This window comes from Cololabis saira, chromosome 3, assembly GCF_033807715.1.
Source record: "Cololabis saira isolate AMF1-May2022 chromosome 3, fColSai1.1, whole genome shotgun sequence".
NCBI lineage: Eukaryota > Metazoa > Chordata > Actinopteri > Beloniformes > Belonidae > Cololabis > Cololabis saira.
The window spans coordinates 12,271,784-12,297,954 of NC_084589.1; the positions used below are offsets into that span (position 1 = coordinate 12,271,784).

General features: G+C 42.8%; 1 protein-coding gene across 1 annotated transcript in view; it reads right to left on the reverse strand.

Annotated features, from left to right (window-relative positions):
- The window catches only part of snap91a (synaptosome associated protein 91a), a 74,175-nt gene extending 51,359 nt beyond the window's left edge, over nucleotides 1-22,816 (reverse strand). The window contains exon 1 of the mRNA XM_061716179.1: nucleotides 22,622-22,816. Coding sequence (XP_061572163.1) covers nucleotides 22,622-22,751 — 130 coding nt within the window. The 5' untranslated portion in view covers nucleotides 22,752-22,816. The remainder of the gene's footprint in view (nucleotides 1-22,621) is intronic.
- Between the last annotated feature and the right edge of the window lie 3,355 nt (nucleotides 22,817-26,171).

Genomic DNA, 26,171 nt, shown 5'->3' on the forward strand with positions numbered 1-26,171 from the left:
CAAGAGCTTTGAGCTTCACTACGTCACACATCCACAAACATGTCAACAAGATAAAACCAGCTCGCAAAGTTATCCTGGATATCCTGGATGGAGCCAAATGATATAGGAGAAGAAGGAGGAACAAAGAGAGTGACCAGGACAGAAAGCAGCGTAACCTCCACATCTATAGGGGGATCAACAGGGTGCCTTATGTTCGTGGGATGAACTCCAGCAAATATTTAAAAGAACAGAAAGCCAAATATATTGACCTCGGTGTGAAAGGAAATGAACTTAAAGAAAAGTCTCTTGGCGCCATGGCTGAAATCGAACAGGAAGAGTTCGGTTTAAATTAATCGTGTAATTTTGGCGCAATTTATGCCATTCTTTCGGCAGTTAATATGGCCCGAACCGTAACGTGCACCCAGGTGTGTTATACATCAAAATTTGCGTCTCCATCCTGCAATAACGCACATTACTTTTCTCAGTCAAAAGCGACGATAGACGCCAAAAAGCGCACCCCCCCTTCATCTGATTGGTCCATATTTGATGGTTCCTACTTTCTGCCATAACTTTTGAATGGTTTGACATAAAGACTCGTGGGTGGTGTCATCAGACTCGGTTTTGAGTGCTTGAACATAATAGGTGCAAATTAGCCCCGCCCCTTCATCTGATTGGTCAATATTTCATAGTCCCTACTTTCTGCCATAACTTTTGAATGGTTTGATATAGAGAGTCGTGGGTGGTGTCATCCGCTAAATGTCCAGGACTGAAGAATCTACATGCAAGTCATACAAGCTTCCACTGCAGCCTGGACGTGCACAAGGGTGCGAGGGCTCGTTCATCGCCGCTTTAATTGTTGTTGTTTTGTTGTATGATGCTAAATCATGACATACACACACAAACACACACACCATAAATGGTGCTTGCAGGTCTGCAGCAGCACTCCCACCTGCCGTGATACAGATGAGGGCAGCTGTGAATGGCTAAGGGCCGACATTAGCACTGTTACTATCAGATCTTTATCAGATATTAAACTACAGAAAACCTTAGTGATGCTGTCAGACCTGAGGGGAACAGTCTTGCGCCGCGGCTGCAGTGTAACGTTTCTGCATGAGGCTCGTGTGGAGACGCCACCGTGTCCACACACAAAAGCACACCTTCATACATAAACACCTTCACTTGCTTGTTTTTACAAGTGCAGCACCTTTACTGTGTTTGTGCAAAGAAATGAGACATGAAGAGCCACAGATCTGCTATTTTCATGTTCTCCACAACTCAGGAGTGTTATTGTAAAGCACTTGGGAAGTTATCGATAGTGTCCGCCCTCTGCAGGGGCATCCCTGGAGTCTGCAGCCGGCTTGAATGTGCTCCACTGACCCACACGGTGTCGGATGGCACCGGTTGAATGCTGTAAGGAGATGGCCGCGGCGCCTGCCACACCCAGCAACACTCAGCCCGACTCCAGTTACACCGAGCGACCCGTACTCCATCGATAACTGTAAGTGATATCAAAGCCACTACGACTACGAGCAACGTGGGAGGCGTGCACCTGCTGAGCGATGAAGGGAAATCTGCCGCGCAACAAACACACACAGACAGACACAAAATGATGGATTTGATTTGATTTTTTCACTTTTGGACAAATGTTCAAGCATCACCCAGGACATGCCAAGGTGGTTTCCAAGGAAACAAGCTCTCGTATTTGCAGGATGCAGAAAAATACTTTTGAAGCCATCTTGACAGCAGCAACTCCAACGGGGTCACGTAGCCAAAGCAAGGTCCATCTGAATCACGCCAGCCTCAACGCTGCCGGGAGACTGCTGAAGTCACGATGGAATGGTAGGAACGCTCAGGACTAGTTTAACCACTGATTTCATCAAGGTTTGAGCAGACGGCCGGTCGATGTGATGCTCAGTTTATTCAGCGAGAGTGCAGAGAGGGAAGGAGGCCATGTAGCATAGCTCATGCAGAGTTGAGCTACACATGAGTGGACCAGTAAAGCACAGAGCTTATTTTTAGCTCCCCTCACCCTCAAGCAGCACGCAGGGGGAGGAGGAAAAAATACCCAGAATGCACTGTGTCCAAGTGTAGCGTAGCACCAATGTGGTATGGCAGGCGAGCAAAGAGGAGGCCGCTGAGATGCAAAGCACCGGGGAGCCGTTTCATAGACGCTGCTGCTGCAGGAGACTGATATCAGCGCTGTGGTGTCGTCAGGCAGACACTCAGGCCTCACTCTGTTGTTGCAGCTCAGGTTTAAAATGCATTTAACTTCCTGTCATTAAACACTTGCAGTGTCAATAATGTAATTTGATCTCTGCTGAACTGTTACCTGATAGTCACCATCATACCTCACATCCTCTCTCATAAACTCTGCAGGACAACTGGCTCGCGTCTGGCCAACGTAGCTACCGTACCAACAACCTAATCACAATATGTTGTGGGTCACAAGTATCACAACAAAAACGAGTTCAGCTGGCACACATTTAAACCTGCTGTGAATCAGAGGCACGCACCTCCAACATCCCATCGTCTGATTCACAGCTTCCACTTCGGCAGCGGCCCTTGTGCCAGCTGAAGTACCGAAGCTGTGAGTTATAATCTAACTTCAGTCTGTTCCATTTCAACATTCAGTCTTTGAGCTCATTTCAGCGTACACTTTGAACCCAGCGATGCCGACATGACTCATCAAACCACCAGTGAATCAACCATTATGACAGATGCTGCATAAAGTCACCACATTCTGCAGTAACACCGTTTCTTCTCTGAAGCATTGATCCAGGAAGGTTTCTGCCATTAAACCTCCCAAACGTACACCTCTACGCTAAGATCCATTTGGCTGTGTAAAGGGTAGGTCGTTTTTTTACTATCTGAAGAATCTGAATCTATTTGTGGTGAATATTATGGGATTATTATGAAAAATAGTAAAATAATGTGAGTTTGAGCACATATACTGTATGTGTGTGCATGATTGAACTGAATATAAGCTCAAAGATTTATGCATGAAACAATCTTTTCACCTTTAGTTGGCCACTTCAGTGAACTGTTTAGATTAATAAATAATAAATAGTGTGACATCACAACCCCACAGCAAAGTAGAATGAAGCAGTTTCTCTATCTTTATCTTTATTTCCCCCCAGGTTTCAATATTTGCTAAACTTGCAGCACTCTAAAAAAATAGTTTGAAGCTGTGACTGATTTCTAAAACGATACACTGCAAAGAAGGGTGGGTGGAGTTTAGATGTTAGCTTCACCCCCTAAATCCAGCCTCTATTAACAGAGCTGTAAAGACTTCTTTACAGGAACCTTTTGTTCTATTTCTCTAATTTGATCAAATAACATCACAGACATTTCATGAAAAAATCTGGAAACTTTAATAATATGTGCGCAGACCGTCTTGGAATCCAGAGCACAGCTTTGGACCTTGATTGAGGATTGTACTTAAATAGGTGGCTTCATAGCTAATCCCAACTGGGGTGTGGAGTTTCCATGTTCTCCCAAAACTAGGTTTACTCCAAATACTCTGTTTACTTCCCGCAGTCCAAACCAGTCCAGACCTTCAGTCTAAAGACTACTGGGACAGACTCCGACAGACCGCTGTGATCTTGAATAGGAACAAGCAGGTATGGGTAATGGATGGATGGGTTACATGTGAGTTACTGACACTAATAATTTAAAATAATAATAATATCCGCAAATATTATTATTCAGTACATTCACATTTATGAAGCACAATCAAAGAGATAATGAAAAGATAAATAGATGTTTGTAGTAAATGAGCTTGACGTTTTAATGCAACATATGTCTCCACTTATTTAGTCATAATTGTTACACTCAGTGTTCCCAGGTCCAGGTCCTCGGGGTCTGATGCCCTGCTGTTTTATAGATATTTCCCTGCTCAAACATCTCTGATCCAAATGAATGGATCATTGACTGACTCATGCAAAGCTTGATGACGAACCAGTGGGGATTCATTCATTTGAATCAGGTATGCTGGAGCAGAGACATACTGTGTCTAAAACATGCAGTACAGCAGCTCCTGAGGACATGGACGGAAGGTTTATCTGAGTTTGCAGTCGTGGTCCGGGTTTAAAATAGGACTAAGAAACATTCGTTTCCAGGAACTGAAATAAATGGTCAACAATATTTGTAATTCACCCTTTTTGAACCCCTAACCCTGGTCAAAGGTTTGGGTCACAACCTGATCCATCCTCTGGAATAAAGGCTGTAAACCCTAAAATAGTCCACATAAACCAAATGAGGCGAAAACTGACCAGATTCATGTAGTCATGAAATCACAGGTGAAAAACCTTTGAACTGAACCGTCCCTGCATCCGTCCCAACGCTTGAGTGACGACCTACATCATCCAGGATGGATGAACATCATGGTCTGGGGCCTGCAGGAGCCCCTCTGCTCAGGCAGCGCTCATGAAGCGGAAACACCAGTGTGGGTGAGAAGCTGGACGGGGAGCGTCACCATGGCGACCACAGCCTGGCAACAGTCCACTTTGAAGAAACCTCTGTGGTGTGTTGGCCGCTAACGATTTTATTTCATACGACAGACTGGAAATGAGGACTTAGGTGTCAGAAACACACGTGTTCCCAAAGTGCAGGAGGAATCTGCCACCATCAACCCCGTTAACGCTCCACATGAGCCACACGGACAGATCAACAGCTGCAACAACGTGCACAAAGGAAGCCACATCTGTTCAATCTTCTCTCATTTCTCTGTGGACAAATTAAGTTAGATTTGATTGAATCCAACAAATCAGCCATGAAATGTCCCAGCGTGATGTGCAACCAATATAAGTAGTTGTACAGTAATACGTAACTTATGGAGTTTAAAGGGTCAAAAGTTAGGAAATAGAAGAAGAACTATTAAAAACTTTTTCGCTACGAATTTAATGTCCCGGCCACGTTTTAATCTCCACCACGTCTCTCGTATCTGGTGATTCAGTTAGCGGGGGAACACATTCTTATGACCATTTATTGCAAAGTGGGGTCCTGAGGCAGAAGTGTGCAGTCAGAGAGAGTAACGGCAGCAGGAAACACGAGCCTCGCTGCATAATTCATGTGCAGCCAGGGTGCAGACGTGCTCCTTTAGGGTTTCAGCCCCTGGACAGGCTGCTGCAGTTCAGCAGCAAACTGGGACAAAGGTCTAGTGGTACCTGCATTCTGATCTGGATGCAACCTCAGACCGGGAAAAGTTCGGATGATGCAGGAAAAGCAAAAACAAGACTAAGACTAAGAAACTAAGACAAAACCTAGCTACTAAGTAAGATAAAAAGTTGTGGGCAGCAAAAAGATAAAAAATAAAAAAATATTTGAATAAAAGGAGTCAAGGGTTTACTTTGACTTGTATTCCTTTCCTTCCTCTTCAACTTATTATTTTTCATTTAGATCCATTTTTGAAACTCAGCCATGAAATTCATCTCAAAAATAGTTTGTTTGAAGGAGATTAATATATATATATTTTTTTTTAAGCGATACAATTTAAAGCAGGTGCATTTAGGTACAAAAGTTATGTCTAAAAGCTGTTTCTTTGAGGGGTACATGTCTTTTCGTAATTTTTTATTGCTAACAATTTAATTACTTATGCACCTTTTGCACTTCATACTGTCCTGTGAGCTTCAACAAATGAGTTTCCCTGCTCCAGGATCAATAAAGTTTGATGTTAAAAATTGAGAAATAATCTAAAACAGAAGAAAAACTGTTGAAATTTAAAAAAGGAAAAATTGGAAGGGATTTTAATAGTTTTACATGTACCATTCATGAATGTACCATTCATCAAGGGCTGTATTACCACACGGACAAGTGAAAACCTTTAAGTACCACAACATCAAGATATATCCACAGAAAACACGTCAGAAGAATCAGTACTCCAGACCTCCTTTTCTGGAAGAAACTGGCACTGTAATCAAGAATGAGGACAAAAAAGACCATCCAATCTGTTATCACCACCGAGACCAGAAGCCAGGCTCTGTGACGATACAAATTTATATCAGTGACCTTGGATAAGAACATCCACATTTCTGTGCTGGCAGCATCAATGCAGAACCTGTCAATCTGTGCTCTACACAGCCACGCTGTACTTTAATAACAATGATTTAATAGTGCTGATCTGCCAGAGCGTCGCTGCCATCTAAACGTTGGTCATTAGAGTCTTCAGTAAGTGCTTTTAAAGGTCGTTTTACTTTGTAATATTCTTTAATCCTATCTATTATTTTCCACATTGACATTTTTTCTGATTTGGGGTTGAACATTACATCCATTATTGACGCATAAGATTATTTTTTTTTAATAAATGTGGTCTTAAAGGAGCATGAGGCTCCTTTTAAGAAATGAGACTCTCTAGCGCCACCCTTCACCACGACAGCCGTTGGGGGTACTGCAGCCAACAGTGAAGCCGGCACGGGAGAACGGGGAGAACGCACATGCAGAGTCATGTGACGTCACATCTGCAGGACAGCGCGGGAAATTCCGGCCCAGAATTGCAGCACATTTTGCAGCACACAGCCTGTTCAAGGCAACGGAGAGATACACTAGAGGGCTCATTCTTTTGGGTTTGGAACGCTTCATCTGACATTATTACTAGAAAACTTAAAATGTATACGGATTTTTTTCATAAATCTTGCCACAATCCGGCCTCAAGCTCCTTTAACTGTAAGTGATGAACAGATCATTGTTGCCAGAGCTTCACTTCCAGCTAATCTGGGACCTTCAAATACACAACAGCTCCAGTTGTTCAATCAAGTGCTGGAACCTTTTCAACGACCGAGAGGTCCGATTGACTGAGACAACAAATTCAATAGGTTTGGGAGTCCTTGCTGAAGCTTTCTGGCTTTCTTTGAGGAATTTCTCTTGTTTCCGAAAAGCAAACTCCAGAGTTTTCTGCTGTGGTTTCTCCATCTTTCTTTTTGTCTTGGTGGCATTTTACCTGATTAGTCCTTAAAATGTTGCATTTAACAGAACATGTGCCACCTCAGAAAACGGCAGCCTTGCATGATGAATATTCCAGCTTAAACTAACGTCATATTACCGAGATAACGGGAGATAACTCTCCTGTCATGCCCGTGTTTTCCCCTTCAGACAAAAACACTTGAGGGCATCTGAGAGGCAGAGTAAGAGAGGAGGAAACCAGAGCTGTGAATCAGCTGCTCAGATGTACAGTAGTGTAGAAAACGCTGCGACGGGAGCTTTATTAGGAATGGTGGAGTCAGGTCATTAATCTGAACACACACTGAGGGTTGGAGAGTCCACCTCCCACACAACGCTCAACATTCAAAGCGTTCTGAGGCTTTCAGACTCCCGCCGTGAGATCAGAGCTGCAGAACATCCTCAGATTCCTCAACAACCTCCTCTTACAGTCGTCTGTTCACTGCAACTCCCCGTTGGGTGAACGCTGAAGTCTCTGAGTTTGCAGGAGGAACGGAGAGAGCAGGGCAGAGCGGGGTTAAAGAGGAGACGTGAATACCAGGATGTAGAAAAGGCCATCCTGATGTTTTGACAGTACATCAGTGTCATATATGGCATGTTTTAAGCATAAAGAGCACGGCTGCACAGTAACCTTTGAAATTTGAAAGAAAAAATATCTTTTAAGGTTAGTTGATACACAGAAGAGCTTGTATTAGAGGAATAATGAAGCTAATAAAGCAGCAATCTGTCCTGATGACGACGCTTCATCACTTCTTTGCAGCCTGTCAATGTTCAGCAGCTGTAGTAGAACACGTTTCCTTGTAAAAGATCCAGGATCAAACAGATGACTCACAACATGATGCGAACACCCAGTCCTCCCAGCAAACGATCACAAGAGCATTCAAAGAAATCCCTTTGAGATGAAATATGACATTTTGTCAACTGATGAAACAAAAAATGTAACTCTTTCCAAACACTGGAAAGAACAGAATGCGAGGGGGGGAAAGGACAGCTCATGAGTTAGAGCTTGTCTGGCTCCAGCCTCGCTCAGATCCCTCTGCCAACTGAACACCAGGCCCGGATTTATGGATGATTCGACCACTGATGGATGCAACGGATGAACCCAGTACCCGCCTGTACGCCTGTGCATCTGTACGCCTGTGTATCTACGCTCTCAGTCAGACAAATCTAGCGAGAGTCAGTGGCTGACGGTTCATAAGTCACCAGGATAACGATCGGTAACCTGCAGCCGACGAGGTTTTCTAAATGGAGAACGCGGCCGTTTAGCAATAATTCAAGACTCATATTAGCAAATGAAAGCATGTTTTAGTGTCAGCTCGAATGCAGCGATGCATTAGATTATAGAAGCACCAACTGGAGGCTGCAGCCGTCTGAATTCTTCCTGTTTACCTTCATAACCACAGCGAAAATAAAAAATAAAAACTCCCAGTGTTTTTCTGTTAGAGGGTATGAGTTAGCGGTCTAGACAGAGACAAAGATATCTGACTGATTATTTTAGCCTTTTATCTGCAACCAAACAGAAAAACATCCTCCTGAACGGGGATCTATGAACTTCACTGTTGTTGAAAGAAATGAGAGAACAGAGAAATGGTCGTATATAGTAGCTTTACTTTTCTTTAAAAAAAAATGGTGCAATGTCTGAGCTCCTGGGGTATATCTAGTTATGAGATATAACTTCCGATCCAGTTATTGGTCTGCAAAGCCTTTAAGTCGCCTTCAATGTCCCTGCTTCAGGTTGGTTGGAGCTTTGACTCAGTCGGTATAACCTACCATGAATTTCAGGTGGGCGATATGAGGATATTAGATTGTGAAGGATTACAACGTGAAGACGATCTTTCAAACTGCAGAGATCGGGGCATCGTCTAGGGCACATTTTATAAATTGCAATTGTAATAGCCGTAAATAGTTTTCCAGCCATGCCATGTCTCTACTCTGAATACTCTGAAAAGATTGATAGCAAAGTTCAGAAGGTCTAAATTTTTGCCATATCGCCCCAACTATGAAATAAGTAAATGAAAAATAACTAAACTAAATTAAATCAGCTGAAATGTACCCTACTATCTATCCTTACACACCCATCTTCTACCATCAGGTCCACTTTTTCCACATGTGAGTACTCCAGTGTGTAGCCAATAATTATATGGGGGTATATTACTGTCATTAACCAGCATCGTTTTAGATCTGAGAGCACGAGTCTGTGTTTTCTCTTTCAGATATTGTACTGCTCTCTCAATACTCAAAAAGGCCCTATGTGTGCAGAATCATTATTTTCATCCTCACACCCACCTTGCTGCAGTCTCAGATTCCCCCTGTTTGGCATCTTTCGTCAGTTTTAAAGCACAAAGTACACCTTTACTGTTGTTTTGACGCGATTTCCTGAGTCTCATATATACCGTACACAAGAGTCCATGTCAAGCCCAAACACGCACTACGGGTTTTTAAAATTCCCTTTTATCTGTCTGCATTTTCACTTGTGTTTTTCCCTCTACTACTACTACTGTGCCTCAGATTGAAAACACTAACTTGCAAACACACAATAAAAACATTCTGCTGACTCATGTTGCAAAGGTGACACGTCCCGGGGAAAGCCAGCACGTCTGAAGGAGCGGAGGTGAATCCTGTATGTTCAGAGCCAACGCAGCAGACTCACGACCAGCGTCAGTACGGGACAGGTTGCAGGTTTGAAACTTCTCACAGCTGTCCATTGAAACATGAGCCACTAGGGGTGTAACGGTATTTGTATTCGTCCCGTCCCGTCACGGTACGGGGGTCACGGTTCGGTTCACGCAGTCATACGGCGAATACGTCTGACTGAGTTAAAAAAAAAAAAAAAAAAAAAAAATCAATCATCGTTTTTTTTCCCTTATAAATATCAACAGTCACGTTCCATTACAGACCTAAATGTGTGCTAGTCTGTGCATATCAATAAATATATGTGCAATTCATATATCATCATAAATTGTAGGCTATAATAACGATAAAATGTTCTAATTCTTAATTTACAACCGTCCTGAACGCACCGGGGCCGCCAGCCAAAGCGGGTTGGGTGTAAAGACTGATTTATGGTTCTGCGTTAAATCGACGCAGAGCATACGCCGTAGGTTACGGCGCAGTCTACGGCGAGGTTATGCGGCGACGCGCAACCTTCGCCGTAGGCGCTGCGATGGTGTAACGCGGTACCATAAATCAGCCTTAACAGTCACAGTGAAGGAGATTAGCGCTAAAGTTTAAAAGAGGACTAAATTTGTAGGCTACAAAGTTTTGAATGTTACCCTGTTTTCCACGTTACCTGGATTATTTTGGGTTTTGGAAGAGGCGACTGCCATTGGTGAGTCAGTGTTACCTTCTTAAATAATGTCTTTATCAGAATGTGTCTTGACCAGCTGCCTGTAATGTGCTTGTGTTGTTGTCAACTAGACCGCCGAGTCTATTCTCTATTATAGAGCTCAGAAATGATGTTATAGACCACTGTGTCTATCTATCTAGATAGATTGTGTCATTTTAGACCAGTTTTTTGTATTTAAGCTGAATCAAAGATGGAACTGAGTCGGTCTGTGACTATCAGAGTTTTCAGCGCCGTGTGATTGACAGCTGACAGGCTTGTGTGTGTGTGTGTGTGTGTGTGTGTGTGTGTGTGTGTGTGTGTGTGTGTGTGTGTGTGTGTGTGTGTGTGTGTGTGTGTGTGTGTGTGTGTGTGTGTGTGTGTGTGTGTGTGTGTGTGACTTTACTCTGCTTTCTGCAGCATAGGCCTATATGCTTGGCTCAATAAAAGTGAGAATAAATGTAGTTTGATGGGTAGGATGAGGTGTTGTTGAACGTTAAAATGACTATATCATAAGGGCCATGGAGAATGCTCCGCCCCCAGGCGGCTCTGCCCATATGCAGCAGTAGAGGAGCCCGGGTTCAAGTATTTATTACAAGTGCACGAGCTCGTTACAATACCATCCCGCACTCACATAAACCAGTCCGTGGTAAAATTAAAAACACTAATGCACAAGTTAAATGTTTTATTCTATTTATTTTACATTTTAATAAGAGATGCTTTTTAGTTTTGTAGCCAATTGAACAAACTTTAACTTTCAAATGCTATGATCAAAATAAAGGAAGAAAAAACTCGTCTTATACATTTGGGACTTTTTGTATTTTTTTTCCCGTTGTACCGAACCCGTACCGAACCCGTACCGAACCGTGACCCCTGTACCGAGGTACGTACCGAACCGTGACTTGTGTGTACCGTGACACCCCTATGAGCCACAGCAGGTTGGTTGAACGTTGGCAGCCAGTATTCAAAAGAAAAAAACTGATCGTTTGTGAGTTGAAATAAAACATTTTTAGCGTCGACAATTGCTTCTGGTGGTACTGTGCAAAAAAAGAGAACAAACAGTTTAAAACTGCTTAAGCATTTTGTTTTCACAGATGGATATCCCATAACTAGGGATGGGAACCGAGAACCGGTTCTTGTTCAGAACCGGTTCCCAGTGTTTCAATTCCTTGGAATCGTTTGCAAATTTTGTAAAAGATTCCCTTTTTGATTCCAGTGGGCACGAATGACGCCATCACGCACGTTGCGTAACCTAGCGATACAAACGCTTGAAAGCACAGTAGAGGATGTACTTCCTGTGGCAGCTGAAGAAGTTCAACCTGCCAAAGAAAATGATGGTGCAGTTCTACACATCCATCATTGAGTCCATCCTCACCTCCTCCATCACCGTCTGGTTGCTGCTGCCACTGTAAAGGACAGGAGCAGCTGCAGCGTATCATCCGCTCTGCAGAGAAGGTGATTGGCTGCAATCTTCCATCTCTCCAGGACCTGCACGCCTCCAGGACCCTGAAGGTGCAGGAAAGATTGCGGCAGACCCCGCCCACCCCGGACACAAACGATTCCAGACTCTTCCCTCTGGCAGGAGGCTGCGGTCCATCAGGACCAAAACTTCACGCCACAAAAACTGTTTCTTCCCGACTGCAGTTGGCCTCGTCAACAAGACCCTGGACCCCCCTCTCCCCCATCACATTAACGCATATCCCAGGTCACCTCATTTTTTTTTTAAACATTTTTTCTTCCTATCATTACTCTGGCACTTTAGAACCAACTTGTACATTTTTTCCTTTAATATTATTTGCTCTTTTGTATTGCACCAATCACCACAACAAATTCTTTGTGTTTGTTAAACTACTTGGCAATAAACTTCTTTCTGATTCTGATAGTCTGGATACATTTCAGTAAAGAAGGCAACAACAGAGCAATATTTAATCAAAGGGAGGAAATACTACCAACATGTAAAAACATTTGTGCACGCAGCAGCAATAACAATCAATGAATGTTGCGTTTTCGATCGGCTCCGGACCAACGTCAGTAATTCTCAACCCAGCAGCAGCAACATTAGCATGTCCTTGGCTAATAATATTACAGGTAACTAATTAACTAACAAACACTGCCTATCATATTAGTGCCATTTGCCTCATTGTTGTCCTTTTTTCCAAATAAGAATCGATAAGGGACTTGATAAAGAACCGAATCGTTAAACAGAATCCAAAATGGAATTGGAATCGTAAAAATGGTATAAATTCCCATCCCTAACCATAACTCTGTGTAAAGACATGAAAGCCGTACATAACAACTGGAGGAGGGTTGGTGGTATCCAGAAAACTGGCTGTCACATATTCACCAGAACCTGCTCAAAGCTTTACTTCCTTTAGGACATTAGGGTTCACCTAATTGAAAACACTAACTTGCTCTAGCAACACTTAAAAGAACCTGTGTAGAGGATTCGGGCCGTGTCCGGCCCACGGTGGTTATTACACCCAGATGAGTCGCGTCAAAACAAGTGTTTTCTACAATAGTTTGTGCTCCACGTTCTGTGCCAGCACGGCCTTCAAACTTGAGCTATGCAACTGATTGTTCCCAGAAGTAAATAAGTCATTTTTAAAGAGATCCCGTTTTGCTGCAGCCGGCTAGCGTAATGTAGCATCAAAAGCAACTTTATATCAACTACATTGAATCTACACACTCACTTCTCTAAAGTTTCTCTGTTTAATCAAAAAAAAAAATTAGCGTTTCCACGTGTTTTCGCACCAGCAATATATCCCAGAATGCATTTCACGTCAAGCAAACAAAATGTTAAAATGTAAAGTTTTAACTTTGCTGTTGTTTAAAAAACTGTTGTTTCAAGATGTTTTCATGTGAGATTATAGTTCAATATTCTAATTTGTGATTTTTGAGAGTTTTTTTGTTTTCACCTCCACCACGCCTTATTTATAACACAGCTTAAACACAAAGCATAAAACCCAGTGAAAAGCACATTGTATAGTTATAGCTCACCAAGAGTTGTATTCACGTTCAAAGTGTTTATTTCGTGTTCATTTAAACTGCAGGTGTTTGTGAATGTGCTTTAGCCTGCCAGCTGAGCTGTGATGTCATCACCACGCTGCTGTTCCCCGAAGAGCGTGTTCTCGTTTCACCCCGACGCCAACCCCAGTCGTACATGTCAAGCACGAACTACCAAGCGTGTGTCTCAAACTGAGAAACGGCTGGAGATGTTTCTTTTCAAAAATAAATTAGATTAACTTTGCAGAATTTAAAAATTCATGAAGAACAGGTTGTGTGACTGCTGGCTGATATTCAAGTGCGTCTATAAAGAAAGAAAATAACCAGAAAGACGGCAAGGATGAAGGGCAGTAAACCTGAAATCTTAGCATGTGCAGTTACTAACAGGGATGAGGGTATAAAGCATCACCAGAGCCCCGAGACCCTCCCCCACCCTCACGCTTCTCCCCTGCAGGAGCCGGCCTGCCGCTCCAACGTGGCAACACGCTGATGGTGACTCAGGGAGCGGTAACAGCACCCCGACAGCCAAAGGGAACTCAGCACGCTGTTCATGTTGTTCATGGCTCTCCATCCTGCTTTCTCCCCCATCAACACACACACACACACACACACACACACAGCAGATACGGTACCCTGCTTCAGCCCTGAGCAGAGCGTAATCGCATCTCCGTGTTAAAATAAACTGCTAATTGGAGCGACTAGATTCAGAGTGGCAGCGGATACGGTGATAATTATTGCAGCAGAAATATACAGACTGTCAGGAAAGAAGGAATATGGAGCAGGTTTAAGGATTGTATGGATGCCAGGAGACAGCAGAGAATATGATGCTGCACGTCCTCTAAATCATAACCTTAAATCCATCAACCTGTCCCGACTCTCTAAACCCTCGGAGGATTAGGAGGTTGGGGCGACATGAGCAACACGAGCAGCATGAGCAGCATAAGCAGCAGAGACGGAGGCTGCTGCGGCCGGACGGGCGGGCCTCGTCCCTGCAAGCAGAGCCATCTTCGTTTGGTTGATATTCAAATGCTGGTTGTTTCCCCCTGAGCTGCAGATACACTGCACTTCCCACCATTTACAGAGAGAAAGAGCTGTGTTGCTATCCAAACCAAAACCGGAGAAATGGTGCATTCAAGTGCTGCCACTAGGAGAGGGAGTTACAGAGATACGTGATTACTAGTTATTTACGGCCGCTGTTTCAGGTTAGAGATCGAGCAGTTATCCATACTGAGTTTTACTGCCTGACTCCCTCCTCTTGTCCCGATTGACACCCGGGACTCATTACCGATATCTTCCCTCTCTGATTGTTTCCCACATAGGTCGGGAGTGCATAATGACTTAGTAATGTGGGTAAACACTGCTCATCTAGTTACATCATCCCAACATCACCCCCTTCCCCCAACAGGTCAGCAGCGGGCCAGTCTACAGTTATATATATATTTTTTTTAGGAAGTACGCTTTAATTTGCTCTCCAGACCCACCCAGACTCCAACCTGATGGGACATGAAGGCAACACCATTCAGAGACCCCACCCTGAAATACTTTTACGAGCATAACGATAAAATAACGATAAAAATGACAATAGAAAAAAAACCAATTCAACTCCACCTTTTTAACTATAAATCTATCACCTCATTCAGTCTTTGGAGCCCCCAAATCACTGCTCTTAAAGATACTAAATGCTACTGTACTGCAAGACTGGAATGACTCAATTTTGAAATGTAAGAACAGATTCAACATTTATTCAAACTGTATTGCTTAAACAGTGGGATAACAGTGCAAACAGCTAAAGTACCATTGTCCTTCAAGTTTTCCTAGCTTATAAAATCACAAAGTAGAAAAAAATACAACCTGATAAATAAAGAAACAGGACAAATAAATAAAAGCCATCCTTTGCACTCACTGTTTTTTTGCAGACTTTTTGCATATAATGGATGATGTTTGCTCCTCGTCTCACTCTTTAAATCCAAACCAGTTCCAGATAACGGAGCTGGAGCCTCATTTAACAGCAAGCTCCTCGCTCTCAGATCCACCTTCCGTTATGTTTGTTAAGGCTGATTTACGGTTCTTTAAATCGACGATTAAATCAGGCTTTACACAAAAACGTCATCAACTGGAATTTATCGTTTTTACCGCGAGATGACAAATTCTTACTGTGGGGAATTTTTTTGACGGTTTATCGTGAACGGTAAAATATCGCCCATTCCTAATCCCGGTACTAGACACTCCAAGACGCCCTCAGAAGTTTCTCATGTCCATGAACATGAAACTTCACGTTCAAGAGTGACTTCAGACCGTTGAGGTGTCGCTGCCATGTTTGAGACACCTCTGCCCGGTGACGCTACCCAGTCTGTTCACTCTCATCAGCAACTGCAGGTTCATCAGGGACAGGACTGTAAACACTTGTACTGGGCGGGGGGGGATAGTTCCTGCGGTGAGGTAGGTACATAAACACAGCCTAAAAACTGCTGGGCGAGGCTTGACCTTGACTCGGTGCTGAATGGAGATGATTTTCAGCCTTCTTAATGTCCCCGTTGAGTTCAAATCTTTTCATTTATCCCCACCATCATCTCAAATCTTTCCATGTTAATCTCTACTGAGTTTGCTTTCTGTACCTGCTTAGTATGTTGATATTGTGTTAAAACTGTCACAAACAATTACATTGCAACCAAAACTACCACAGAAAGATCCCGTCACTACCATGGTCCAGTGGATCCTACACTGGAGCAGGAGCTCTGCTCTGCTGCAGGTCCCACCCACTAGGGTTTAACCCACCTCAATGGAAACCCCTCTTATGTTTTATAGTTATGGTTAAAGAGGACTTTGCTTGCTTGGGAGCAGTGAAATAATCTTACTGATGCCAAACGCCTGAGGATTATTTGGACAAATAATAATCTTTGACAGGAAAAAAAATCAGGCATAAAATCTCCTTCTGCTGGGGTTTCTCTGCTCAGCCATTGCGTCATAGTTTTAATATTTCTGACAACGCTCTTATCCCACACAACCCTGTGTCGGTGAATGCAGTTTGTGTGTACCATTGTTCACTCATTTAGACTTTTGTGTGCCAGCACCAAGACCAAAAAGCCCCGAGCCCTAAAAATAACCGTTAATAACCATAATACTTTGAAATCTTGTGCCTATTCAGACATGTGACTTCCAGCTGCATCTCCTCCTCTACGCCACCCGCTATTAGACGATGCAACTCAGATACCAGGATCTATCTGGATGACACACTCGCTCCGAGTGTCATCACAGCACCGTACAATCTACACTGCTGCCGGAGCGCTAATCTTTTAAGAGTTTACAAGATGTCTCTCAGATTCTCAAAATAACCATAAAACGATTCTTCAGATTCCTGGTATACCTCATCCTTTTTCCCCTTTTCCTGGGAAGAAATAGGCAAGAAACTCCCACATGTCAGCTGGTGCATTTATAAAGCAAAATAGAGCTTCCAAACATTCAACGTATGTTTGAAACTGCCGTGCAGGTTACAGAGTGAGGTCAACCAGAGTTTCATTAATGGATGATGCCACTTTGCTGAGGGACCGGCCGACTGCATTATCTAATGGACGTCTCAAACAATAGATGGGAAAAAAAGAAAGATATCTTGTCCTGCCCTGCGATGGACTGGTGACCTGTACAGGGTGAACCCCTGCCTCTCGCCTGTAATGAGCTGGGAGAGACTCCAGCAGAACCCCGTGACCCTGCAGAGGATACAGCTGGTATAGAAGATGGAGAGATGGATATCTTGTCCTGATCTAAATGGATCTGCGGGGTTGGACGCTGACTGAAGAGCAGCTCTTTAAACTACAAACCAGAAACATCTACATTTCAAACAGACAAACAGGAAGATGAATCAACTGTCTTGATACAATGGAAATATACTAAGTACATTAGCAATAATCTGAATATCACAGAGCTAGTGATAATAAATGTGCATGACTGTGTATTTAACACAATCATGATGCAAGTTGAACCTCTGGATTTGAAACAGAAGAACTAACTTAGTTTTATAGATTTAGATTTATAGAAGCCCAAACAAATACTGGTTATTAAAGGAGCATGAGGCAGGATTGAGGCAGGATTTATGAAAAAAATTCGTTTTACATTTTCTAGTAATAATGTCAAATGAAGCGTTCCAAACCAAAAACAATGATCCCTCTAGTGTATCTCTCCGTTGCCTTGAACAGGCTGTGTGCTGCAAAATGTGCTGCAGTGCTGGGGCCGAATTTCCCGCGCTGTCCTGCGGATGTGACGTCAAATGACGCTGCATGTGCGTTCTCGGCGGCGCACGAGTAAACATTGGATACGCGTTTGAGTCATGGAGGCAGCTTCAACTTGAATTGGGACTGAAAACAGATGCTGACATGGCTCATTTCCTACTGACCAGGTAAGATAACATTTTAAGTCATGTTTAGAGCTGGATGTGCCGGCTTCGCTTTTGGCTGCAGGAACCCCGACGGTCGTCGTGGCGCTAATGAGTCTCATTTCTTATTCTTGCCTCATGCTCCTTTAACACCTTCCTAACTACACATATTATTAAGATAGCTGCTTGAAAAGGCCCTGCCTAGTTTAAAACAAGGGTACCTCAGCAACTGCAAGGTGTATTTTTACAAACTGATCAATTTAGCACAAGCAGGTGATGAAACGCCGCATCTCAGGAACGGCTTCTGCTGATCCTCAAACAGAAACCGTCCAAGAGCCCAGAGTTTTCACCCACTGGAATATGATTTACGATGGACAGTTTTCACAGTTTAGGTGGAAATGGTCTTCATGGACTCAAGACTAAGAGCTTTTCCATTTATTCAGCGTTTACTTAGCCTGCTGCAAGTCTAGATTATATCACACTGGGAAATGAAAAAACGGCTTGAACGATATCTGTGACACTAATCCTCGGTACCAGAGGCATCATTAGCAAAAGTTTAAAGAGTCCTTGTACCACATGACTGACATGAAAAAGGATCCAGTCAGATAAAGTGTTTTTTAACTGACAATAATCCAAAAAGCTGCAGCTGAAATCTGTTTTTATCCTGCCAGTAAGATTCTGGTCAAACAAAATCAATGTTTGGTTTGGTAACTTTCAGCTCTTAGTTTGATGCACAGCAAAGGAAAAGATGGTTATGTGACCTTAGAACACTGAATTAGTTAGTTATTTTGTTTATTACTGGCGTTTGTTTATGACATTGACAAATATGCACGTAGCAGAAGAGCAATGAAACCAAAAGTAATTCTGATGTCATTAATACTTAAACATTTTATTTTATTTAGCTAAACCGTAACAACATGCAGAAGAGAAACTCTCAATGTTGTTTCTGTCGACTCTCATCTTCCACCTCATGCTGATGCAAACGTCAGCACCTGGACCAGCTGGTTCTTGTTTGACTTGGTGATGTGCATCATCCCCTTTGATTTGATTTAATGAAGTTAATTTTGTCCGTGGCTTTACAAATTAACTTGCTGATTCGTTTCGTCAGACGGGAATATTTAGGTTTTTAAATACATGACATGTTTCGGCGATTATTCGGACTCTGATGAAGGCGGAAGTAATTGCCGAAACATGTAAACCAGGAGGCCCGTTTGAGTTCAGCTGCTTGGTCGATCAATCTTGTCACAGAAGACAAGAAAGAGCAACAATGGCCGTGTATTGCAGCAGCGAATATTGAAATGACGCTGAAGCCAAGTCAATAAAAACTCAGTTATCTACTTTGTCTTGGAGGAGGTACGATTGTTTCTTCGGCCTAACTGCGTCTCTATTTTGGGATTGTTATTTAATTATGTTGCGTTCGTTTTTCTCTGTTTATCGACCCACGCAAACATTGATCCTCGTTTCAAAAAGGTTTCTGAAAACCGGAGGTCCAACAAAAATCTTTCAGGATTAAACCTTCTATTTCTGCTGTAAATGACTGTTTCTGCTATCATGTGTGTCAATCTCTTTTAAAAATAATGAATGTATCTTAAAATGTTGACGGATTCATGCGCATCTGAAAGAAATCCTTGTTGCATCCGGTTTACGGTAAAGCCCTCAGAAATATCAGGCTTCTCCTGCTCCCAACGTTTGAACGCTCAGCTGGAGCAGCGTCTAACACAATGTCCATAAATAAACAAAGCCTCATTAAACTTTAACACATAGTTTGTCAGTCTGGTTTCTCTCGAGCACCCGAAGTTGAACCGACAACTCCAGCAGGTTTTGTGTCTCCCTCTCCGGACAACATAATAAATTGACAAATCCCACCAAGAAGCAAACACGAGTCCAAAACACGCTGGAGACTAAAAAGTAAATGAAAACAGAACTTGATGACTTGCAAACCTCATTAAACACATCTGTTATATCCAACGGATCATAAAAAACATGTCAAACGTTTAAAATTAGCAACTAATGGACTTCTGGGGACCGTGCTTGCCGTGATGGAAGAATTGAAATATTGCGGTTCATGACCTGACAGAGTATTGGACTTCATCAGACGGGGCTCCAGTCTGTAGAGATGTTTCATGGTGTTTCCCATCTACTATCATGGTACTTTTCCAGAACCTGCTGTCATTTCAGTCTTAATGTTTAAATAACTCACAACATATCGTCTTTTTGGTCACTTTCCTGACACCTGTCTTGCTGCAGATTTGAGCCCCTGAATGCAACGGAAGTAAATCAGATTAACTTCTCTTTAAGCTTGAGTTAGGGTTCTGCGTCAAAACGACGCCGTGCCTACGGCGTGTGGTACGCGTCGACGCAGACCACACACCGTCACTGACGCCGTCACTGACGCCGTCACTGACGTCCCTCACACCACCAGAGGTGCAGCCCATGAGCCGACCACCGATAACGAGCCAGATGGTCTTTACTCTGGAGGACACTACATCCATGTCTCCAAATAAAAGTTTTACATTTACACCCATCTGACCACAAGACAGCTGTCCGTCTTGAATGAGCGTTGGTCCAGAGAAGAGGGCAGCCTGTCTGAATCAGCGTCTGTGGATATCATGGACGTTACAGCAGAGCTGCTCCTGAGCCACTAATACCCCTTTGCCACCAAACACTGGTTCTGGGCCAGTGCTGGTGCTGGTGCACAAGAACCGGTTTGCTTTTTCATAGCTCGGTTGCCAAGGGGAGCCACGTCATTACGTCACTGCAAACGTCAGTTACATCTATGCAAACGTCAGTTATGTCGCTGCAGTTACTCTATGCAAACGTCAGTTACTCTATACGTCAGTTATTATGTCGCTGCAGTTACTCTATGCAAATGTCAGTTACGTTGCTGTGTTGGCACGAAACTTGAAGCAACAACAATATTTGCTCTTATACGGACTTGCTCCACGTAGCACCTCCGTGGATCATATCGCTAAAAGCCAGGTTGTCTCCTCCCAAGACCAATGCTGCTTTGCTGCATCCAGATTAATTAGTTGCTTATTTGAAAATGACACCGTCTCGCAGTCTTGTTATTGCTGTTGGTCTTAATAACTCCTCCCCCTCCACTTGCGAAAGCGGTTCTTTCCCCTAGCCCAGCAAAGAGTTGGTGCTACCTTGGAACCGCTTTTTCTGGCCCGGAGCCAGTTCTTTGTCAGTGGGAACAGAAAGCCCGGTTCCAAACTCAGCACTGGCCCAGAACCAGAACCAGCCCTGAACCGGTTTGGTGGAAAAGGGGTATGACAGGACCATGCCTGTTTTTAACGCAGTGCTTCTTGAAGACTGCAGGTATCCAGTATTGATTTCTGGTCTTATCCCGTGCACACAGAGATTTCTCCACATGTTGATGACACCATAAACTGTAGATGATGACGGATTTAAAGTTGTAACAACTTTAACCTGATGGCTTGTATATGAGCTGAAATTCTTTCATAATCTACAGATGCAGTTTTTCACGGGATGTCAAACCTCTCTCCATTTATCCTCGCTGCTCAGTTCATCATTTATCAACAGGTCAGTCGTTTCACTGACCCGCCACTAGTTAATCCAGTTTGCTGCAAGATGTTCCTCCAGATGTTTCTTTCAAATGTCATTTACTTCTCCAGCTTGTTGCCCATGTCCTATCTTTAGAGGTATTGCTGAAATCAAATTCAGAAAGAACTAATATTTGTCATGAAATGGTGAAATGAGTTCCTTTTTTTTTTTAGATTTGATACATTTAAGATGCATTTCCCATCTTGCACAGACTGTATGTCACTGCACTAATCATTGGTGTGTCTTCAGCTGCATGTGAAAGCTCTTTTTCAACATTAACCTGCATTCTGACTCCTCTCCGCAGAACAATGCTGCATTCAGGGAAGAGAGATTTAGTCATTTTGGCCCATGAGAAAGAGATTACAAGGAATCTTGACATGAATAGATTTGTGACAGAATTCGCCATGAGCAGCCGCAGACTTGCGGTAGATGGTACCTGGGATAATAAGGATATACCCTGTAACCTAAGCTGTTGCTTTATTACCTGCATATTTTGGAGCTGGGTTTGTGTGACAATTTTGCTGCACGATCCTTTGTTCATCAGTGCCACATTCATTTATTTCTTTATTTATTTAACACCATCTGTATTTACTCATGTAAGATGGCTTTCAGTGTTTGCAGTTGTGCATCCACAGGCCACATGGGAGGACCTAGTGAGTCTCTGATGGCGGTGGGGCCTCCCTCACACTCCCTCACACTCCCTCACACTCCACACCGGTGTTCTGCCAATCCTTGCTACCTGCCGAGAAATGCTACTTTGTGGTTCTGCGCACGCGCACAGTCGATTTTCAAAGTTTGATTGCCACGCCAATCATTTCTTGCACGATGTAAAATGGATAATATGGGATGTTGAGTATTTGATCCATCAAAATACACTTACCCATGACATGAATTGCCTTACACTTTGTGAACATTATACGATAAAGAGAAAAAAAAAACAATTATATCGCTTTATTTGATATTCATTCAGTCATTTGCCTTTATTTAACCAGGCAGGTCATTAAGAACATTCTTATTTACAATGACGACCTGACAAGAGACAAGGACCATTTTGGGGGCAAAGAAGTGGGCTAAGGAGTAAAACACAGTAAAATTGTAGCTCTACAAAGGTAGAAAACCATTAGGGAGCATTTTTTGGCAAAGCAGCAAAAAATGGCAGAACACCGGCACGATGATCGGGGTTAAGTTTGGCATGTTCACTCACACATGACGGTGCTTGTGGACCCGCAGACTAAAGGCTGATTTATGGTTCCGCGTTACAACGCAGAGGCTACGGCGTAGGTTACGCGTTACATACGGCGTAGGCTCTGCGTCGATTTAACGCGGAACCATAAATCAAGCTTAAGATGCGTGTGAGGATGAACAAGAATGAAACCCTTCAAGCGCATGAACACGGATGGGAGCGGGTGCAGACTCGAGGGGGTGGATGGATGGAGGGATGGACGACTTACATTCCAGGTGCTTCTTCTTGGGAGCGGTCTGCTCGTGCGTGGTGGCCTTGCACACGGCCCGGGACACCTCGGAGCCCGTCAGGCTGTACTGCGCCGCGGCGATGCGGTCCGTCAGCGTCTGTCCCGACATGTTCTGGCCGTCAGGGGTCCAACCGATACAGAAACACCTACCCCCCCTAGACTAACCCCACCTGCCCTAGACTAACCCCCCTGCCCTGGAAACCCCCGCAGGAGCACTGGGCGACCGATGCCGGAGCTGTTCCGAGGACCCGCAGCGGGGCTGGTTGCATAACCCGGCCGAGCCTCCCTCGTCTGGTGGTCGAGCAGGCTCCGAGGATCGGTCTTCTACCTTTGGATCGATGCGTGTGTGCTGTAAACGGAGCCCCTTCTCCCAGCCTCCCGGATAATCCTCGCCCAGTAGCAGCCCCCCCACAGCCGCGTGTATCAGAGCCTGGCCGGCAGCATCAGCATCATCAGCATCATCAGCAGCATCAGCACCACCGCGGGTCCTCCACCATCCACTGCCGTCGTTTCCTCCACCAGCCCTGGCTCCCGCGACCTGCAAATCCCCGCGGATATTCGCCTCGAAGCAGGCAGCTATCGGACGGATTTACATCCTCTGTTGTATTTAATTATTAATTACATTTACATTGGTCCGCACGCCCTGCCCCCTCTGCTGTGAGTCAGGTGACGAAGCGGCGGTGCCAGCCAACCCCCGCTGCTGCCGCTGCTGCTATCGCGAGACTAGGAGACGCTGGAGACGGATGGAGACACGAGGGCTTCGCCTCGCGGCTCTTCTGCAGGCGAGAGATGCTGCACCGTGAAGGTCACATGGAGCTGCTGCTGCAGGGTGCAGCTCCACCGAGATCATATACACATATATATATATATACACATATATATATACACAGTACTCGAGTTGAGGGGGGATGAGGGGGATGGCATCCCCCCCTGAAATAAAAACGGTCCAAATCACCCCCCCTGTAAAACTGCCATCCCCCCTTTCCATCCCTTATGTCATTTCATCAATGAATGTGGTTTTACTGCTATTTCAACATTTAGAGTCATCACCAGAAAAATAACAGCAGAAAAATAACCTATTTGACAATTTTCACCTGTTTCGAGTACATTTTCACTTGAAATAAGTAGAAAAATCTGGCAGTCATTACAAGCAAAAAAATCTTGTTCCACTGGCATATTTTTCTACTAATTTTGAGTGAAAATCTACTTGAAACAGGTGAAAATTGTTGTTTTTTCCAGTGATGAGTCTTGTTTTAAGTGTAATGAGATTTATTTTTACTAAAATGAGACATTTTAACTAGAAATAAGATCCATTTTACTTATCCTGTGAAGGACAGCGGCATATTGATAAGTTCAGAAAACTGTTTTTTATTTTTGTGTTTTGATGTATTTGATGTAAGCCCAGTGGATATTTAAAGCTTACAGTATTTCTGCAGGTGTTCTCAGTGCTATTATTTGTAATATATTATATTATTTGTAATCAGCACAAATTATCTGTCCCCATATGATATATGATTTTTACAATATATATATATATATATATATATATATATATATATATATATATATATATATATATATATATATATACATAACATCATTATGGTACATAATTGTTATGTTGATGATTATGACTCACAGTTTATGTAAACCCCAAATAGAAGATCTAAAAAAATTAGAATATTTTATGAAATCAGTAAACAAATCAGTCATCAAAATTATAAATAAAGGTTTAACATATTTACCTGGTGTTCAGAGAGAGTGAAAAGTGGGTCTTTTTAGGGCTTACTGTACCCCTTTTTATACTGCACCCTTATGGATTAAATTTAAGAAGGCCAGCATCCATAAATTACAGGTTGCGTACAACGATTGTCTGCGTATTTTGTTTGGGAAACCAAGACGGTCTAGTGCAAGTGAACTCTTTTGTAAAGTACAAGTTATCACTTTTCATGCCTTTTTGAGGCGATTGATGTTCAAATTCATATGTCGCCTTAATAGCTCTTGTAATGCCATTATTATGTCCCATATACCCAGTCCTCAGTGCTGTAAGATACCAGTCTGCTATGTGGAAACACTGGTATGACTGTCTTTTTTAAATATTGTTGCATGTTTGTTTGTTTTTTTTAATGGACCTGAGTCTAAATAAAAAGATTGATTGATTGATTGATTGATTGATTGATTGATATCTTGCTTTGCATGTATGAGACTATGTAATGTATTAGTTTTGCCTTTTATGTTGAATTATTGAAATAAATGTACTTTTACACCATATTCTAATTTTCCGACCTTCAGCTGTAGCTATATTTATCTTTACCTGCATACAGAACATCTGGGCTGATGTGGACATAAACAGAATAGGAGCATAGGCTATTTCAGTTGCTAGTATGGTTGGCTGTCTGTACAGTCGTGCAAAATCAATGCAATTAAAGCAATTTAGACTTTAAATCAAAGCATTTTATTTTTTCATATAAAATAAATACATTTCTATGCAGTTTAGAAGTTTTGGGGATGTCCCTTTTTTTTGTCGCCTGCGCTGCTGAAATCGGGGCATGCTCAATTTAAGAAAGGTATTAGAGCGATCAGGTGTGATAAATCTGCCTTCACTTCATTTTCATGGTCTCGATTTTTTTGGCTGAGAAAAATTTAAACAAAGTCATACGTACTCACCTAAACAATATACTATTCCCAGTACGATCAAATAGAAACTCCATTATTCAGCTTTTTACTGAACCGGACATTAAAAAAAAACTGAGAACTAAATACATCAAATATCCTGTAAGCCCCAAGACTAAATAAGTACATTTCAAAGTTATGAATAATATCTATCCATCCAATGAGCTGTTGTGAAAGAGATTTGGATGCATAGATCATAACTATCTTCTGTGAAACTGAAATTGAAACAACTGATCATCTGTTCTTCCATTGCAAATACTCTGGGACCTTTTGGGAAGATTTGCAAGACTGGTTGCTAACCAAAATCCAACTTGCTCCCCTCACAAGGGAAAATGTATTTGGTATCAACATAAAAGACATTAACTGTGATCTGATTTGGTTTTTTTCCCACTATCATTTGCTATATTTTACTTTAAATTCAATTCCAAATGTGCCTTGTATGTTAAGGTGTTAATTGTTTTGTATGTTGCCATGTTTTGTAAATGAATTCTTGAATTAAAAAAAAAGTTGGACAGTGCTCATTTTTACTTCTATGGAAAAGGGGCCTGATCACTGCCACGTAAGGGCAGCAGAAACCATGGAAAAGTTCTTCAGACATTTATGAACCTTATTGTCAAGGCCTTGTATTTACACGTGAACATCAGTTTATAACAATTTGTTGAATTAATTATATTCAAATGGGACTCCTTGTGCCAAAGTTGGCTTTGCTGCTTGCCTATTCTTGTGCCCAAATATAACATGCACTATTCCAATAAACATGTTTATCAGAATGCAAGTAACGATGCAATGTGAGTGAAATTTTCAGTCACCTGGATTTCTTTTTCTTTCTTATTTAAGTACGGTAATTTGAGTTTAG